The 20,216-nt window shown below is 42.3% G+C and overlaps 1 protein-coding gene across 1 annotated transcript in view; it reads right to left on the bottom strand.

Annotated features, from left to right (window-relative positions):
- ITPR1 (inositol 1,4,5-trisphosphate receptor type 1) overlaps positions 1-20,216 on the bottom strand; it is a 104,933-nt gene that overhangs the window by 27,980 nt on the left and 56,737 nt on the right. Inside the window, exons 12-38 of the mRNA XM_069966637.1 lie at positions 19,719-19,873; positions 19,425-19,524; positions 19,177-19,337; positions 18,498-18,639; positions 18,262-18,420; positions 17,667-17,839; positions 17,446-17,565; positions 16,896-17,090; positions 16,565-16,816; positions 15,166-15,307; positions 14,907-15,060; positions 14,452-14,642; positions 13,610-13,730; positions 13,447-13,501; positions 13,085-13,250; positions 12,843-13,007; positions 12,625-12,690; positions 12,408-12,545; positions 12,204-12,329; positions 10,541-10,741; positions 10,184-10,435; positions 9,789-9,914; positions 9,556-9,684; positions 7,771-7,891; positions 7,379-7,563; positions 6,974-7,122; positions 6,190-6,301 (exon numbers count right to left, since the gene is read on the bottom strand). Of these exons, the coding sequence (XP_069822738.1) occupies positions 6,190-6,301; positions 6,974-7,122; positions 7,379-7,563; positions 7,771-7,891; positions 9,556-9,684; positions 9,789-9,914; positions 10,184-10,435; positions 10,541-10,741; positions 12,204-12,329; positions 12,408-12,545; positions 12,625-12,690; positions 12,843-13,007; positions 13,085-13,250; positions 13,447-13,501; positions 13,610-13,730; positions 14,452-14,642; positions 14,907-15,060; positions 15,166-15,307; positions 16,565-16,816; positions 16,896-17,090; positions 17,446-17,565; positions 17,667-17,839; positions 18,262-18,420; positions 18,498-18,639; positions 19,177-19,337; positions 19,425-19,524; positions 19,719-19,873 (4,056 nt within the window). The remainder of the gene's footprint in view (positions 1-6,189; positions 6,302-6,973; positions 7,123-7,378; positions 7,564-7,770; positions 7,892-9,555; positions 9,685-9,788; positions 9,915-10,183; positions 10,436-10,540; positions 10,742-12,203; positions 12,330-12,407; positions 12,546-12,624; positions 12,691-12,842; positions 13,008-13,084; positions 13,251-13,446; positions 13,502-13,609; positions 13,731-14,451; positions 14,643-14,906; positions 15,061-15,165; positions 15,308-16,564; positions 16,817-16,895; positions 17,091-17,445; positions 17,566-17,666; positions 17,840-18,261; positions 18,421-18,497; positions 18,640-19,176; positions 19,338-19,424; positions 19,525-19,718; positions 19,874-20,216) is intronic.

The raw sequence follows: 20,216 nt of genomic DNA, 5'->3' as shown, positions 1-20,216 counted from the left end.
AGAAGAGGGTGGGAAAGGAACATCTGGACCTCCGAGGGATCATTCGTGGGTAGAAACAGCATCAGTGCCAAGCAAGGCTTCACCCACCGGAACAAGGCTGCTAGACTCTGCACGTCTCCCTCCTGGCAAGGGGCCAACTACAACTCCCATCAGCAGGATATTGATAGTATATAAATTGCAGGTGCAGAACTTTAATAAGCAAAGCGATGTGACTTACATCTATTGTATTACATCAGCAGGAAACAGTGACACAGCTTTCCTAGAATCCTAAATGGCAAGGCTAACCAGACTGGTTGACACACCAGTTCATTGCTGATCACAGACGATGGAGGCACTCGCCTGGTATCCTAGGAAAGCCCCCCTGCCCTCTGTAAATAGCTATGTATTTATTGGTAATTAGCTCTTAAGGTCACAGTGGTGCCGCTAATTCCAGGAAAAGCAGAGTTATGTAATAGGTTTGTGTCTGGCAAAACATCAAAAGCAGCAAGAAGCCCAGAGCGCTGCCTCTAGTGGGCACGGCCATGATAGCACAGAAAGACCGTAGCAAGAGTCATTGCTGCTGTTAAACATTTCACTTTTTAAACCTCTCAGGAATTTATTTTATGTAGCTCATTTAAAGGTTTGCATGATGTTTTATACACAGTCACAATCCAAAGCAGGATTGACAATTGCAAGTTCAGACAACAATGCAGTCTTTTGGGTTGAAGTGTTAGAAAGCTGAATGCAGTTCTGGGTGTGACTGGAGTATAGTACATGACAAAACTCTGACCTGACAGAGGAGATTTATTTTGAAGGTGGCCTTTCAGTTATGAAACCGCAGCAATACAGAAATAGGAAAGACAGGATTGATGGCTCCTAGCATACATACAGGCCACTTAAAAAAAAAAAAAAAAAAATCCGAACTATTAACCAACAATGCCATGGTCACCAATACCTAGTAAAAAGTTAAGAATGAATGTGGGGGTCTCAGATTTTTCTGCCAGTGACTAAAATTGCAAAGAAGCTTCCCCCACATATATCTATGGAGCACATCCCATGCAGACATTCCTTTGTGTGACCCCCGTACCCTTATTCTATACAATGGAAGGTGAAGCAATATTTACTAGGAACTAGTATGAGGCATAAAAGTGCAGTGAAGCAACAAACACGTGTCTAGACCTCAGTGTAAACTTTCACCACAAATTTATACTGCGCAGAGGGAAGGGGGGTGCTATGAGTTACTGAATTTTCCTGAATGTATCACTATTATAAACACAGATCCCCAGCTAATGTGTTACCATTTACAACCCAAAGTCAAGTGCCCTTTGCCGTGGGCGAACATGAACTCAAGTTAAGCTCCATTAACTAAAGAGGGGCGGATGGGAACCCACATTAAAATCTCTGCATCCGGTTTCTCAAGATGAGAAAACTATGGTAAAAAGCCTTAGAGGATATTCTGACTTCATTTTTAAAAAAAAAAAAGGAAATTGCTGGAACTTCCCATAAAGTTTAATCTTCTGTGAAAGCAGAGTGGTAAACACCTCCCTCTGTCCCTCTAAATGGCCTGAAGTTCCGTCCTATATTTATTCACACCTGCCCTGACACTCAAACCTCCCCTGATGCACATCTAAAAACAGACAAGGGGTTACAACGTGTGATCTACACATCTGAGCCGGGCTGGATCACGCACGCCACACAGAATGACAGGTCCGCATGTGCTAATCGAGGCTGCTGCTAACCCTATCCACCCCAATACCATATGGTCAGAACTGGAGACTCCATGATAGAGGAGGAGGACACCCCAGGTTCTCTTCTAAAAAAATAAATCAAGCTCTAAAAGTGAGTGCAGAGGATATACAGGATACAGTTAAAAGGGCAATTCCAGTCACTGCTGATAATCCCTACGATTATGCCCCCTATGTACTGTACAAGAAAACCTCTAATACTGCCACCATAATACCGCTCACCATCTAGGAATTAACTACTATAATACAGCTGCTTACATACAACTATAATACTGCCTCCTATGCACAACAATGTAACTACAATGCTACCCCCAATGTATATGAATAGAACTTCTATATTATTGCCTCTTAGGTACAAGAACACAGCTACCATACCTCCATATGTAACAGACTATTACTACGATAATATTGCTGTGCAAGTATGTAGCTATTACAATACTGCCTCCTACGTACAAAAAAAGCCACACAGATTGGACTGGGATTGCTCTCTGAATTTCCAAAGTTGACATATTTAGCAAATGATTCTGAGATATTAACCAGGTTTTTAGGTCAGTGATGTAGACAGGGAAAAAAGAGGAGAGGGAGGAGGAGGAGGAAGAGGAGCGTTAGGAAGTTTTTCACACATTTGAAGGAATGGAAATGGAAGAGGTTAACGAGTTTGTTCCATTATCTGAAATTAAACTGCTTATATGGGGACATCATTTTCGATCAGAACAGATACAGGAAATATGAGAACACAGATTTTTAAGCAATTGCAGGATAAATTGTAATAAATTATATATATAATATCTATAGCCAGGCTGGAATCACACTTGCCATTTTGACAATACCATGCTTGTTTTTCAAATTTGCAGCATGTTTAGGGACTAGTGTGGAGTCTATAGGTGGGTGAAATTGTGTATGCATGTTGTTGTTTCCCCTACTTGTTGTTTCCCCTACTTAATGTTTCCCAAAGAAGAAAAAGAAAAAAAAAGGGGATGGGGGGGGGGGCGGCTGGGAAAAAAAAAAAAAAAAAAAAAGGACAGGCAAAGATGCCCTAAATCTAAGGTGTGCACCCTATAAATACATCAATCACCCCTTGTTTAGACTGGCGTATGAAAATCCAGAATTCGTAAATCTTCCCCATAGTTTTGACAACTGCAACACAACATGAAGGTTAAGTGTCTGAACTCACTCACACTAAAGGGTTTCTTGAAAGTTTTTGGATGAGGAAATCTCAAATGAGTTTAGCCATGCAGCCTGCCAACACGGGGTAATCTAAAACAACTGGTTGCTATAGAAGGTTACATCTGCAGTGTTTTTTTGGTCGTAAAGTTGTCAAATAATGTATCCATAGCATTCAGACTGCCAGACAGGGCTCAACTGTCCAGATCAGGGCTGGATCATGCTGTGCTGCCAACAGAGATCCAGCATGCTGCAGCTCACTGATAGAAGACCCATCTCATTTCTTTGTCATGTTACTGCTAAATTATTTTCAGGCGTCCTTCCGGCATATGTTTTGAGTGGTCTTAGAGACCCTGGGCATAAGCTGCTAGTGGGAGAGTCACAGAGCCAGACCACTGCAGCCAGGGGGCTAGGAGTCTGAATAGCAATAAACAGGATTTAGTGTTGAGCGAACTGTAGAAAAACTGACGCCATACTAGGAAGTCCTGGAAAACATGGATACAGCAGAGTTTAATGCCGAGCATTCGGGTTCAGTCAAGTGGCTGAACATGGACATTTTTCTGAAATTCGTTCAACATGATGATCCATTGAAGGCTGCACAGAGGGTGAATGGGTGACAACTGATGACTATAGAACGAAGGATATCTGTGGTTGTCACTTGAACGTGAATCCCATCATGCAACTACTCCAGCTGCTACTTTATAAGGGTGGGTTCACACTACAGAATTCTCGCGGATAAACTCTGCGGAATTCCAACGGCTGTCCGCGCCCATGGCCATGCGCCTTTCCGCCAGCTCCATAGACATCATTCTATGGGCCGGCGTATTCCGCTATCCGACGAAAGTAGTGACATGTCACTTCTTTCGGCGGATAGCGGAATACGCCGACCCATAGAATGGTGTCTATGGAGCCGGTGGAAAGGCGCACGGCCATGCGCGTGGACAGCCGACGGAATTCCGCGAGAATTCCGTAGTGTGAACCCACCCTAAGGGAGGATCATTCGAGATCTCAGCCTGTAAGTAGCTTGTAAAAAATGCCACATGCCATCTATAGTTGTGTATGGTGTAAATAATCCCCTAGCTGAATGCAACTTGTCATGGCAAAGCAGAGAGGAGAATGTAATGTGACTAGCCAGAGAAGTAAGGGAAATGAAGTCCTGTGTGTGTACTACTGGCCAACAGTCCATCTCTGGCCCAGCCACTTGAAATAGAGTATGAGAAATATCTGCGTACCAAGCAGGGGACTTGCATGAAACTCTGAAAAAATCTTGTTAGATTTAACTGTCCAGGTTATTTAATTTACAAAAAAATAAATAAAATCCTGTAATCTTAGCCCAATAATAGGCCATCACTTGTTGTTCTGTAGAGATATCATCACGCAGTTAATTACCATGAAAATAGGACATATAATCCATATCTAAGAGGATCACAATAGGTAATGGTCACAGATGCCTACAATTCACTCACATAGAAAGAACGAACCTCAGGCAAGATGGCTGCCTTCATAATTCTATAAAATTATATCAAAATATCAAATAGAAAAAACAGATGTATCAGTATAATGTTCTAACTCATGAATAAAATCTTGGCGATACATTCCCTTTAGGAGTTTTTCCTTAAGAAATATACCCATATCCAAGACATCATACATCATACCCAAGAGTCACCTATAAGAACTACGACTCTACATCACTCATTAAAAATCAAGGCCATGCACGGGTCTCAATGGGCGCCTCAGACTTTGTGCATTGTATAGTCATGCTCCAGTGAAGAGACTTTTTTACAATGGATGAATCAGAGGGTCTAAGGGTCGCTTATCTGAGATCCTACTTTCTGTTGGTTCACATATGCAGAAGAAAGTGAACAATTTAAAAAAAGATGGTTGACATGCTGGGGTCTGTTGCAAATCCAACCGAGTAGGGAAGAGTGGGTTGCAAGCAGTGCCAAGGTCACTAACCAACCACAAAGCTGTGTTCATGTGCAGGTGCATTGGCAACTTGAAGACTAGTTAGAAGCACAAAGGGGCAACTCTAACAGGCATTACATGGGCAACTGTAGCCCTTTAGACTGGCAATGTACCCAAAAGGCAACCTCCAACAAGCCGACTTTTAAGAGCCCTGGTATGGGGATTCACCCCAGTGACAGATGCCTTTGCTTTGTACCCTTGTCATCTGATAACATTTGAACACTATTGTTCATCTAAACATCTTCTGCAGTGCATTATTCTGGATAAATTCTGTTTCAGCAGTTTAATTTGAGCTCATTCCTCTACATTTCACCAGATAATATGGGGAGGGGCGGCATACAATACTGACAGTATGTCACAAGTTCAGACAACACACTACAAACATCACAGGACTAAGACAAACACACCATCCACAGACAGTGATGATGAAGCTACACAAGTCCGGGGCCTCAGGGTGAAGAGGTTAAGAAGGGACATGGGGGTAATAGGGAGGAGGGAGCGGGGATTGTAAAAGATGACAAATATTAAAACCTCAGAACTTTCCAGTGCATCAATGGTTATAAGCTGTAAGAGAGCAGAAAGCAAGGGATTAGGCCGCCTCACATCCACTGAAAGTTTTAGTCAGCAGCTGTGTTGAGAAACTGCAAGTCCCAGCATAACCTGCTTATTTAAAGGTGACCGTCCAGGATAAGAAATAGATATGTACACACACACAAATAGCTTGCTTGCTGTACAGTACAGCAGCAAGGACTTCTTTAAATTTGACAGGAGTCCCTGCTCTTTTATGTAATTTGTGCAGTATGCTGATGTGTAGGGTACCTCACAAATTGTGAGTGACCAATGTGGATACATTGGACACTGGTCATGTACATATGCTGGCATACTGTGGCCTCGAGATGCTACTCCACTGCCACATTTGACAGAGGCTAGGTCTGTAGGTCAATATGACCTAGTTAAAAAAACAGACAACTCATGGCCAGGTGTGGTGCAGTTTTTGGAAAAAAAAGTAAAAGTTTATTTTCTAATTTTGGACAACTTGTAGACAGAGTGTTTGAACTTGCAGTTTAAAACCACTGGCTATCCCAATGATATGAGAGGCGGAGACAAAGTAAACAATAGAGGTTGCAATCAATGACAAAAAGACCAATTAAAAAAAAGTCTTCGTGAAACTTCATCAAATAAGAATTTCCACAGTGTTCATCTCTATAACAGGAACAAAGCCACCAGTAGTTTAGTTCTGGCCATTGATAATGCACTCCTGCCACCCAGTGGCAGTATTAGATATTGCAGAGGAGATTACTTGAATGAGCATGATTAACTATGATAATATTTCTACCTTGTCTCCATAGCCACGATCTTTTGCCATCATCTCCCTTAATGTCTGCAGAACTTTAATGCAAAGCTTCTCCTCATTTTCTTCCAGAAGTTGCTTGGTGTGCCTTATTAACCTTGGAGGAAGGGGGGAAAATAAAAAGTTTTTTTTTTCCATTTTTGATTTATGCTAAAGATGACTAGTTGAATTTCTTTCAAAAGAAATTTCCTATGATAACAAATGCAGCTCAACATAGAAAGTGCTGTGAACTTCTTTAGAATAAACAAAGTCAGGAGGGTCAGCACTACCACTCGCTCTGCATATAGATTCCGCTAGGAGCAACAGTCCAAGTGGTGCAGGCTTCACACAGAGAAGTGCAAGCAATAAATCCAATGTATAAAAAGAGGAAGAAAGCTGCACTCATCATCCAACATTTTCAAATCTATTTCATAACAAAAAAAAAAACAGCAGACAGTGTGGATAAGACAAGGGCAGTCGGCAGGCAGGTAGGGTTAACAGCCTGTTTCACGCTAACATGCTGGTCCGTAGTCTTATCCACACTGTCTGCTGTTTTTTCCATTATGAAATAAAGATTTGAAACATTGGATTTAGAACTTCTTTAGAATCCTTGTACTCATACATTCAGTTACTTTCTAGCTAGAACATTTATTTATTTAAAACAATGTAGTAAGAGCACCTTTAGCTCAGCATTAAAATTAGTATTTTCTACTGTAATCTACCGACATTTAATTTTACCCAATACATGGATGGGGTATAAATCCGTTTGTAGACAAAACACTTTACTCACTTGCAGATGAACTGCCCGCTCTCACACTTCTTGCGGGCATCAGTGTTCTCTGGGAATAGAAGTTCTGGTCGGTGTAAAACATCCACAAGAACAGAAAGCTCAGCTTGGACAAGGGGACGTAGGCGGTCTTCCAGGGAGGAAACTATATCCTGATAGGGAGAACAGATTCTACTTTAAATAAGCAAAAGGTCTTTGAGTTATCAGAATCACTAGACACACACAACTAAATCTTTTGACATGTCCAAGATCAGTGAAGGTCTGCACAGTGGAAGGTGCGGAGATAAAAGTTACTAAGCTACATACAAAGAAAGGGAAGAAAAAAAAAACAAAAAAAAACAAAACACACACACACACACACACACACACACACACACACACACACACACACACACTTTTATCCATCACCTGCAGCCGCTCAATAATGTTGCGATAGTCCCGTGATGCAGCCAGCACAGAGTCCCGTCGGGCCGCATTCCGCACAGACATCCTCCAGTTCATAGCTGTCTTCTGCACAATGTTATGACTCTTCAGAAACAAATTGTTCACCTGACTGTCTAGATCTACAGGGATAGCTATGGCACGACTCTTCGCTGCAGGGAAGGAGAAAGATATTAAAAAAAAAAAAAAAAAAAAAAATCATACACAAATTCATAATATTTAAAACCATAACGAAAAAAAAAACTAATATTTATATATAATATAAACTCAATACTAAGGGTCATCTATTCTAGTTGCCAGATATCTGTCAATCCTAGCTAATCACAGCTCCTCACCCAAACCCATTCCCCAATTCTTACCGACATCGGACAGCACCCGGATGCAGCTCTCCACTGATGCCTTCTGGGCTGGCAAAAGCCAGCTACAGTGATAGACCCTGAACACAGCCTGCAGGAGCTGGACAAACACCGGCTGCCGGGTCTGAGGGAACAGTGATCAGGAAAAATAAAAGATTTCCATTCCATATTAAAAAAAACAAAAACAAAAAAAAACAATGGGACTAATAAGGCCACCACTGACCTAGAGCTCTAAGTGACATCAAAACATCACATGGGTGAGACCTTCCCAAATTACAAGTGTAAGAATCAGTATATGGTTAAGGCAGTGTTCACACTTAGCTGCTGTAACACCTTTGTTGTAGCAATGTTATGAACTTGGCAGTACCACTGGAAATGGTGGTGAAAAAACGCCGCGCAACCGCAACAGGTGAACACAGCCTTAATGTAAGTGAAACACCCACAGTGCACCTGCTGACCCACACCCATTTACCTCCTTCATTTTGTTGAGCATTGAAGCCTGCAGCAGAAACACCTGTTAGACAACTTCTACTATAATCAGATATATCTACTATATACTTCCACTACATCAGCTAAACAATACATACAATATCATTCAATATCATAAGTGTGTAAATAAAGCCTAACCTGCTGAAAGTTTGCAACTTAACGCACTGCTTTAATTCCTTTCCATTTTAAGAATCTCTGCTTGCGGTCAGTGAATGTAACATTCCACCAGCCAAGATTATTTAACTCTTATCACAGCTGTGGGCTTAGTACAATTACTGTATATACAGACTACACAATCCACATTGATTCAGTGTAACAATAGCCCAGATTTACCAAGATTTTTATTATGTGTATTTGGCTGTTCTATACTAGTAAAATGAAAACCAATCACTTTAAAAGTTGATCAGCAAAGTGCAAAGCAGATGTACCAAGCACTATCTATACTAGAGTAAACTGTATCAGACTCATCTGGGAACAGTATTTGTTCACTGGTATGAGAGGGTATGTTCAGATGTGGAACAATTACTGTGGGTTTGTGGTGCAGGTTCCACAATGTACAAAGTAAGCAACTTGATCCAGCATTTGCAGGACACATCACACCAGCATGCATCACAACCTCTCTCTCTGTCCAGAGAGAGGGTGTGATGTGTCCTGCTTTTAACTTGGTTAGAATAAAGCATTGAAAATTTTACTGCAAGTTGCTTTCTTTGTGGATTGTACAGCACATTGCCGATTGTACATCCTTGTGTTGAGGTAGATTAATGGGTGAGCCGGCATTTGTGAACTTTGTATATTTCACAATGCACTTTACCAGCAATTATAAGATCCTGCCCCTAAAACGTATTGTCTATCCACAGGATAGGGCATAAATGACCGACTGCAGGAAGTCCTCTGGCACTCCCACAGACAATGCATTAAGCACTTATTGACCCACCACGCCATGGATAGTTGGGAGCCCCGTTCTGGAGATCTCAAGGGGCTTAGAAGTGGTACCCTCCCATGATCATACAAAGGCATAGGTTATAAGGGGCTGGAATACCCCTTTAAGATATTACCAAGTATTCCCCCCAAAGTATATGCAATATTTTATTTTTAGCCTTTTGGTATCAATTACACCAATCACTGACACTGAAACCATCACTGCAAGCTTAGGATTAGTAAACGGTAGTTTGTTCTATCATTTTGTCTGATTCAGAGGTGTAGTAACAGCATTCCTCCAGCAGATGCCACTATACAAAACCTAAATCAGCCGTAAGACATCTAAGAGAGTATAAGAAATCCCATTCACTCATCCTGTACCTGCAGCGTTGTGCTTTGGTCCGAAAATGGAGAGCTGAAGAAGGTGTTAACAATGCTCATAACCGTCTCAGTTACGTAGCGTTCAAGCACGAGGTCCGCGTGTTTCCGATCGCTGGTGCTGTTACAGACCTGCAACACGAGCCCAGACGTAACCAGTTTGGCCGCTGCTAACACAGGCCAAGAAGAGCAGAAGTGGCTAAGTGTATACAAAGGGAATCTAATCCACTTCTTACCCTGCAGATGTCAACCAGAAAATTCTCAAAGAGTTTCCACATATGGTTACTGGTGTAAATCTCTTTCATTTCCACTTCTGTGTCTACGTAGCAGTGATTAAGGAAGTTTATGTAAGCGATCTTCACCTAGGAAAATTATAAAATATTTTATTTACCACCACAATGTAGAATGGGGACAGACATGGGAAAAGTGCAAATTTTTTCTTCACAGGCAAAACAAGACATTTGCGGTCTGTAGTGTGGTTGCCAAGCAGCTTTCCCCTAGCAACAGTGTCAGATTACCTAGTTCTGCCTTTAGCTGCTAAGCTGGGACAGAGCTGTGGGTAGAGAAAGAATGGTCCATTCTCCATTTCCTCCAGAGAAATATTAGGTACTATTACTATGTCCAGGATTACCTCGGGGATGCAGTCTTCATGAGTGACCACACGGACAATGTCATCCAGCGGAAGCAGAGAGTTGCATTTGATCTCTGTGTATACGTTCTTGCCTTCGGTGCACACAGCCAAGAGCTCCACCAAGTGAATATGATACATCAGAGGACTATTCTCATCCATTCTCTCCCTTTCAGAACGCATCATCTGCACTAGAGTTTGGAAGGAAGCCCGGTCATTGTAGAAGACCAAGACGTCCTCACCGGAGTTCACCAGCTGTAGAAGAGAAACCAGCACTCAGCACGATCCTATCACAAGACAATTGTGTTTGACTGTCAATGAGGATGAAGTCCAGAGCAGGTGACGTCTGCCAAGTCTCACCTCCGCCATGACTATATCCTGGCACTTCTTAATGAACCGTCCTTCAGCCTTCACAATAGTCTGCAGAAACTTGATGTACTGAACGCTGCGTCCATGGGTCTCAATGCAGTGAGCAAAATGCTGGACAACGCGCTCATTGATCTCACTGCATAGCTGGAAGTTATTCATAAAGATGTGCTGCATGGTAACGGCTTCCAATATCTACAACAGGAGAGGGATTGAGGGTGAAATGATCAACAGATGCGAGGACAGAACTAGCCAGACCATACATGGCTCCTGGCTTACTTTGTAACTGAATCATATAGGTTTAAATTCATAAAAAATAAATTAACACCACACAGAAAAACAAAACAAAAAAAAAAAACAGTTGGGGTCCGAGAGTCCAGATCTTGACCGATTAGCAATACAAGCAGTGCACCACCACATGCTCCTCCTGCTCGGTATCTGAGACATGGACGGTCCTATAAACTATTATGAGTCCAGGTCATGTGACAGAGCCAGGAGAGAACAGAATTTACTTCTCCTAATTTGTTCTTGTCTAAACACAGAGTATTGCGTACATATCAAAAGAGAACCTGTTGAAAATTGAAAATGCAGTCTGGCCAGCATCATATAATAAAGCAGAAGTAGCCCAATAGATTATTAAAAAAAAAAAAAAAAAAAAAAAAAAAAATCAAATGCCTTGTGCACAATAGTAATTTCTCTAATGTAAATCCATTTAGAATTTGGAGCTGTAATAGGCTTCCAAGCGCTTGTTCTCTTAGCATAGCTATACTAGCTCATAAAACCGAACTCCTCGCTGCATCTCCATAGCTCCAGTCTTCAGCATGAGACCCAGCGTCACAGATTTACATTATGCCAGGTCTTGTGCTGAAGACCTGGTCTCATAAAATATAGTTATATGTGGTGGGGAGAACAGACACTCTGAAGCCTATTATGGCTTAAAATTCAAAATAGATTTGCATTAGAGGAGTGACTATTGTGCACAGTGCTAGCATTTTCACAAAAGCGACCCCCACTAGAGTCACACTTAAAATGTTATTCACTTTGCTAACTTTGCTCATCCTGCTCTTAGGAGTCCAGAGGGCGTGTCCAACTCCGTAATTGACAATTATCTCAGTGCACATGCTTGTCTAGGGAAGACTGTCACTAAGTGAAACCACCTAATAAAGCATAGAAACAGCATGGGATTTCCGTAAAAAGTTACTAGCTATACTGAATCTTTTCCCACAAACCTATAGATCAATCTGTTTCTTGTTTTATGAAGTGCTGCATACAGATGAAGTCACATTTTTATTGTTGGGCATGTCCCACTGCCCAAAACAGATTTTTCCAGTATCATGGAAAATTTTTAAGGGAACCTTTCAGGGTAAAAGAAAAAATGTAAGGGGAAACTGAACCCCAAAACTTATGACAGTTTTGGGCTGAAGCCCCTTTTTACCAGCCCAATTATCAGAAAGGAGAATTGCTAGATAATCTATGCGTGTAGAAGTGCCAGCGATCATCCTAGGAGAGAGTTAAATCCCAATTTTGTGTGGCCTCAAAATTTATCCCTATTGGCCACACATCTCCTCGTGTAACAGAGGACGTAACAAAAAGCACCACCTCTAAGCAGGCGATCACCACTCCAGAACACCTGCGATGGAATCTAAGCATCACTCACCCCAGGAGTCAGGAACAGGTTGATGTGCTTATGCAGCAGAGCCTGGTTTTGCTGGTTTCCGGCACAGAAATTCTGCAAGAATTCATGAGCGATTCTCATGATCTCCTGCATCCTCGTATCCTCAGTCTGAAATGGAGGGATACTTTTATACAAAAATATTCCCAACACTCAATAGAAACTTTAAAAACTAAAAATATGATCAACCTTTTCATATGGGATCTGCAAGAGTTCCAGCACTACTGTGTGTGCTCCCATGTTACGTAGGAGACGCTGCTGCTGTTTGCGATTCCGCCGGCCTGACGTGTTTTCCTGCACACAGAGCTTGCTAAGACGCAGGAGAATCTAAAGAGAAAAAAAATGTGAGGGTAAGCAGAGGTCACAAGATTAAGGTTCGGGTTGGTAAAGAAAGCCCATGGCCTACCTCTCTGACTACTCTGTAGTTGTAGCTACTTGTACTCTCTGGTTTCTTAGGGACCCGGGAACCCTCCTATAAAAAAGGTAAAAGAAACTAATTAGAATTGTTCTACTGATACTTATGGCCTTACATGCATTTCAATATACCTGAAAAAAGTCAGTCTCACTTAACAATGATCAATAGTAAATGTTGCACAAACCACAAGGCTTGTAGCCAAAACCTACGTTTTTGCCATCTGCATTCCCAGCTGGTGGCTCTGGAGCTTCTTCTGGACCAGATCCCTTGTACACCCAGAGCTCTGACTTCTCCACAATTGACCTTAGTTGATCCAAGTCTTGTTTTATCTGCTTGTAGTTATCAACATCCTGGCTGGTCACTAGAAGCTGGACCTGGAGACAAAAACAGACCATGAGGCAATCCTGAGGAGCTCCCAACCATAGATGTGGAGAAGTAATCCACTTCCTACCTGTTTAAATGCCTGTAGAACCTCCTGCCGCTGGCTAAAATGGCGGAAGAGGAGCTGCAGGGCCCCCGACACTAGTGGAGGATAGTCATGCATTGTGAGGTGCAGCAAGACCCGTAGAAACGTGCGCCCACCATCATCATCCAGGTCCAAAGGAGTGTTCTCCTCACTAAGAGGAAAAAGGAGGAGAAGTTACCAAGTCTGCTCCACATTGCCAAGGAAGCTTCCTGCAAACCGCTTTACTATTTCAGGTTAATGTACAGGCAGCATGCCGTCAGTTCCACCTAGTGGTGGCTGAAGGGTTATAACCTTGGAGTCTTGTCCGTTATAAAACTATTAACAAAGTGTTCAAGGGTAACACTTGCCTTCCTCCAAATATTCCTTCTGCTTGTTCCTCAATGTGTTCAAAATCCAGAGCTCCTTAAAAGCATTAAAAAAAGAAAAAGTAAAAAAGTTATATGTGAAATAAAAATGCAATACAAAAATTGTGAAGGAATTGTGAGTATTATTGCTGCTGACCAGTCTTACCTGGCACCACCGTTGTGGTATCTGAACCATCTCCAGTCTGGGCATTGCTCTCATCAAATTCATTCTTGAAGATGCAAAGGAGGCAGGAAATCCGGTAATCCAAGCGGACGTTGAGAATAAACTAAAAGGAACAACAAACAAGAGATAGGTAGGGGGGGGGGGGGGGGGGGGGGGGGGGGGGGGGGAGAAAAAAAAAATAAAATAAAGCCAGGAACACCTAAGAAAACACTTAAGGAACAAATTCATTAAGACCCATGTTTTAGACCCCAGTCTTTATATGAAAGTGTGCTGTAAAGATGCCCACGCTTCTGAACTCTATGCTACCTCCACAACATAAATTGTGCTAAATCCACCATTGCAAGAGTTCAGCTTGCACACCCACTTATGCCAAGTGGGGTGTAAAGTGTAAAGATTCCTTTTATTGTGCATAACATAGGCTCAGGCTAAAAAACTGCTACCGTTTCTGCCTGGACTAAGGGCAAACAATAATACTTTTCCCCTTAAAGGGGCTTTTCTTAAGCAAAACAGATTGACCTATCCACTGGGTGCCAACACCCCTATTGTTCATCCATCCATCCAATACTTGCACTACACAATAAATGGGGCCAGAAGGAGTTGGCTCCACTTACTGTAGTGGCCAGATCTGGTTACAGCAACCCATTTAAATGGGAGTGGAGTTTTGGTCACCACCAGGATACCATGAACAGAGCCAGCTGCTTCCAGTCCTATTCATTGTGTAGTGTGGTTGCTGAACTGCTGAAATAATTTAATGGTCCCACCTTTTGCCCTATCCTGCATAAGAATTACAAACATGGAAGAAATCCAACCCTTCCAGCATGTACCTGTAAGATCTCTATAATCTTCAGCTTTGTGTCCATGACAAGTATATCCTCCTTTTCTGGCTCCCGTTGAGGTTTGATTGCGCCTTCAGGTGCTGCCAAGGGTGTCATTGGTAGAAAGCCACCACCACGCAACACAACCTGTGTCATGAGCTCTCCCACACCATGTATAGAGCGCATCACATTACTGCCACCTGCAGGACAGAAAAGGCAGTCTCATTGTGCAGCTGGTGCGTTCAGGTGAAGCCCATTTTTTTTTTTCTTCACACGACTATGGGACACAACTATAACTATTAATGTAATTTTATGAATGTATGCACCCAAGTTCTTGTTGGAATTTATAGTTTGGGCTGACCCTGCCGCATCCAGTATAATAACAGATGCAATGTAATATAATCATTGAAGCACATGCAAGAGTTAAGAGTTCTCCACCAATGGCTATAAAGCAGCTTAGATACCTTGCTTTTCATCCCCTTTGCCCATTTTGTTAGCAGGTATGTTGGCTGTAAGGTGCACACAGTCCAGGATAGCCAGAAGAATTTTCGTCAATCGGAGAAGGTCACTGAAGTTGTAAAAGCCAAAGTAGATGAGGTTACGCGCCAAGTTCACCACCTGAGGAGATAAGATCAGATGGAAAGACGTCAATAGGAGATGTTAATTTAGATAGAGGAGAGTCAGATGTACACTGTAGACTGAAGAAGGATAAAGTCACTTCACCTCGAAGGTCAACTTGTTCTTTTCCTTATCCGAAAAAGGAAACCTTTGTCCGACCACATCACGCAGGTATTCTTCCACAAACTCCATAGTCTGAGCAAACCTCTCCTTTATATCTTCTCTGGAGGTCCCACTGCTGTCATAGCTGCAGGACAAATATTGCAGGTTCACGTGACATCAAGCAATGAAAAATATGGCCGAATCACTGATCGTTCCAAAAGTTGTAAAGTGAAAGGGGGTTGTAAAAAGTTGGCAGAGATAGTTTTCAAATACCTGTTTAGGGAATTTGGAGTTTGTGTGTCCCTGTTATTGGTCAGGATTTGAGCATTCACACCCCCACCTATCTCTGAAATGAACCAGGTGATGGATGTGGCTGAGGCCTCTCTCCCAGTCTTGTTGCCCCCCCCCCCCCCCCCCCACACATTTTGCTGCACAAGACAAGCTTCACAGATTTCTAATAAGCTGATCACATGCAGACAGACTGATCACAGAGAGTCAGGGAGTGACGCACATAACCATGCACTTCTCCCGAGTCGTTTTAGAGAATGATGGAGGTCAAAACACTCAGACATGTCCAAAGTTATTTCTAATGACAGGGACACTTTTAGAGGGTCATTACGTTAAAAGTCGCTCTGGAGGACCTAACAGTTACAGAAAGTCCATTGATTTGAATGGGTACTGTGTATATAATCCAAAACTTAGTCTGCCCTGCTGGGAAGCTGAACACTCAAGACCAGGTTTTTCCTTAGATTACAGCTGATGTAACATTAGGGCACTTTGTAATCAAGGGACCATTCTAGCAAGCAGGGAAAGTAAGAAAAAAAGTAGAGACCCCCTTTAAGTGGCAACATTGTTACATATGCATCATCCAAATGCACAACAGTGGCAGAAAGTGGTATGAGGGAGATAGTCCTGTACTCAGGGCCGTGTAAACAGCTGCTGCTGCCCTAGGCACTAAACCTGAAGATGCCCATCTTGGGGAGCGGTTTCGACTTCTGTTTTTTAGGGTTTTAAACTGCTTTAAACATACAAATTTCCACATTGATTATAGGATTAGAACAGTCTGCATTTTGTCTGAAAAAATTCTCACCACAGGATTGGTAGGTAACAATACAGACATACTGTGACTGGATAACACACCACACCTGACCAATACACACACACACACACATATACACCCACCCCTTCGAAAAGACACCAAATTTATTGGCAAGTCTGAACGGGTATTGGGGAAGTTAGAAAAATGAAAAACTAAAAAGTTGCTACCTTCCCCCTGGTCCCCGGTGCTGCCCTAGGCAACGGACCACTGGTGCCTAGTGGTAAATACGGCCCTGCCTGTTCTCCAGGGTTCCTTTCCATTTCATTTGCAAAGACAGTATAAAATGCAGGAGTGTTCACTTACTCCTCAATGGCTATCTCAGATGGTATTTCTGACCATAGTCTGGCATATTTCACAGGAGTCACTTGTTCCTGTGGGTCTCGGTCCACATGCATGTGAAGCATCAGGCGGGAGAAAGAGGCTCGCAGATCAAATGGCAGGTTCTCATCAGCCATACAACGTAAGATGAGGTCTACATCCAGCTGTCCGGAGATCTCATTGATGGCCAGATACTGCCGGTCCAGGCACATACGCGCAAAGAGGTTGAGTTGGTATCTGAGGGCAAATGATAAAAACACTGGATAAGCAGCTGGAAGGCACTAATCAATTAAGATACAACAGATAGAGGTTTTACCTGTAATAACTTAGGACATCTTGATCTTCTTTCTGACCTTCTTTGGCATCTTGAGCCAGTTCTCTTATGCTCTTACTACGAGTCTCCTTATTACTGTCCCTCCAAAAAAGCCAAACTTCCTCTTCATCCTCTCCAGTTTCCAGTGCGTTATCACCACTGTTAAGGCCCTCAAACTCAAAACGAGACAGGACGAGCCTATTGAGAAAAGGAAATCACATGGAAAAGTCAGTCAGCAGCAGCCAAAACTGCATTCATATGTAGAAACTGACTTAAAGGGGTTGTCTACTTTACAGGTAATGGAAGTTAAGTGCCCAACTTTGGAATTCTTGCTTTGGAGGACCTGATGTATCCAAGCCATGCACTGACAGTTCACCAATTTCAATGGGTGCTGTGTATGGCCAGGGCTCGACTATGGAATGGCATGTGCCCTGGAACTTCCAGTACCCACCCTCCCTGATGGCTGCAGGGGGCAGAGAGGTATATAGAGAGCATGCAATGCAAATATTTCCATTATAAAAAGTTTGATCGACCAGATATCAAAAAGTCTTACTTTGTCTCAATAAGGATGTCCGCATTGGCTGGGTTCAATACTGCCTTGCAGATCAACTCCTGAGTGACCGGGATTGATTTATTCATAGAAACACAGAGATCAGACAGATAATCCAAAAACCTTCAAAAGGAAAAAGAAAGCAGAAATAAAAGTCTCAGCCAGTTGGATTGTCCCTTTAAGTGCAGCACATACAAAAGCAGCAGCACTGAGCCTCCACTCACCTTGGTTCTCGATTCTTTCTCACCAAGCTGACAAATGTGTCGATCTCTGCTGCTGTAATGTGCTTCTCCAACAACTTGCGGTTATTGTGTAGTAGAGCAGTGATTGTATCTTCAGCTAAAACATCATAGCCAATCTGCTTCTGCATGAAGCCAAACTGCTTGGCAATGTATTCCTGTATTTAGACAGTACAAAAAAGAAAAGTGAAATAAAAAAAAATGGATTACAGATCAAAGCAATTTTTTTACCCTTTAAGCATGAAGACATTTTGGGTCCAACATTGAGATAGATTAAACCCAAAATATATAAGGGACAGAGCTCTAATTTTCTTATACAGTCACTACTGGGAGCTTTGAACCTAATAATCCAGTATGCAATAAGAGCCAATGCATAAACAGTATGCAGTTAGCTCTTGAGCTCCCACTAGTGGTGTCTGCAGGAACATAGAATCTAAAAAAAATAAGTACACGTAAGGCAGTGGATTTGGAGTTATGAATTTCAAAAATTAATTTGAAAAAAAAAAAAATTCCTTTAAGGAAATACCAAGAAATTAAGAGCACAGACTTTCAGACCAACCTAGAATACATGGTTCTGTACCTGATTTTTTCTGTAATCTTGCTGTGAATGTCTTAATACACGGTAGCAGAGTCGACAAATATGTCTAAAAGGAGCATGCCGCTGATCTCCTAGCTCCTCTAGCCTCAGCATGGGACCATCCCCGCTGTCTGTAAATGGCGCTTGCAACAACTTGAAGATCTTTTGAAGGAGACACAAGTTAGCTTCCAACCGATTCAATGTGTTTTTTTATTCTGTACGTAAAAGGATACACTCACCTGTTTAAGGATATTTTGTTCCCGCATCAGTTTCTGACGCTCACGATTGGGTTTGTTCACAAGAACCTCCAAGACGTCTTGGCCAGAATTCACCCCAGCTGTTACAAAGTAGACCAGTTCCTCCAGCAGCTTAGTCACAGCCCTGGTTACATAAAGAAGGATTTACAGTAGAACGCAATATTTCACATTTTAAGCTGACAATTGTTCAGGAACATACTAGACTGAAGTTACCTTGTGCTGATCTTAGAGGTAAATTGCGTCTTATATTGCAGTGACATCCAAAGCCACTACTCCTAGCCACTCTGAATAAAACCATGTTATTTTAAGCTACTGTCAAATAAGAGACCCAAGATCTTACCATGGAGTCTATTAGGCGCTGAGAACACCTTGTTGATCAGAAACTTAGATTTTCTAAAACAGTGCGGTACAGAAATTAAGGAGCATAATACTGAGATGGCTACATCTGCCCCTTTTTAGCAGTCAGTGAGTATTTCCACACCTGGACTTTCACCCAGAGCTGTCATGTCACTAGGATATGTCAAGTTTTTGAAAAGGGATGTTTTAACGTAATAGAACTTGACAGTTGTGAATGTACAAGTTCCAAAAAGCTGATATGGTGGGACTTGTAGAGCCATAGGATGAAGATTTCCTCTGCTTCACATTACCCTGTAGTTCTCACCTCCTCTCATTCTGGGTGATTGTTCCTTTCTCCAGTTTTCCTGCAATGGAAGACAGAACTTTGCTTGCATCGTTCGCAAAATCAAGATCTCGAACCTCGGCAGGCGATACTGGAACAATGGCGAATGCTTCCTTGTCTTCTTTTATAGGCGACGTTCCAATCTAAAAAGACAAGTGTGAATAAAGCGCCCATGACTTAAGACTTTCGAAGCCAAGATTGTAGTGATGAAACTTCCAGGCTTCACTCACCCTCAGCATGACTGGCTTTTCCTCATCCTTGTCTATGGGACTGTTGGTGCTGTGAACCCAAGTGTTGGTGCAGAGATGCCGCAGTCGAACGTAGGAGTTTCTGTAAGTGAAGAAAGCATCAAAATAAACCAAATCTGACCACAGCAAGTCATGGTTATGAGACAGATTGTTCCCAATAAGGCTCCACTTCATTGCCTATAAAATCACATGGAGTAGGTTAGCGTGGAGCAGGAGCCACAAAACACCTTAGGGTCTAGTGTCATCAGAGGCTACAGAGCACTTGTAGTACAGTACCTTGGTACAAGACTGTCTCCCCCTCGGAGTGTGGTAGGATCCAGCTCAAAGATAGAAGAAATATCATTGCCTTCAGGGACTGACACCAATGTACATTTAATCTTCTCAGAGTCTAAGCAGAGCCTGGCACGGGTTGGGTCTTGTTCTGCGTCCATCTGATAAGTAAAGGAGAATTGTCAAGCGATTTAGAAATTCAGATATGTGAAATATGCAAAATGACCAAAAGCACCAGGGAAAAAGTTAACGACTTGCATAAAAGGGGAAAAAGTTGGGTCATCCATAGCAATTAACCTGGAGTCGGCCACCCCTCTGCAATTTTACTAACAATAAAGTTGGTTTATTTTCAACACTGATATTGTTTATGGCTCCAAGACTAGAATAGAAACACTCCACAGTGACTGTATGCAGATCGCATCTCTTTTCAATCCCCTGAACCCTGCAGAGATGTTCTTTCACACACTCCTTATGTAAGCAGCAATTGGGAGGTGATATGGTTTA

The sequence above is a fragment of the Dendropsophus ebraccatus genome, chromosome 4, assembly GCF_027789765.1.
Source record: "Dendropsophus ebraccatus isolate aDenEbr1 chromosome 4, aDenEbr1.pat, whole genome shotgun sequence".
In the NCBI taxonomy this organism is placed as follows: domain Eukaryota; kingdom Metazoa; phylum Chordata; class Amphibia; order Anura; family Hylidae; genus Dendropsophus; species Dendropsophus ebraccatus.
This window is presented reverse-complemented; position numbering and strand designations above follow the sequence as displayed.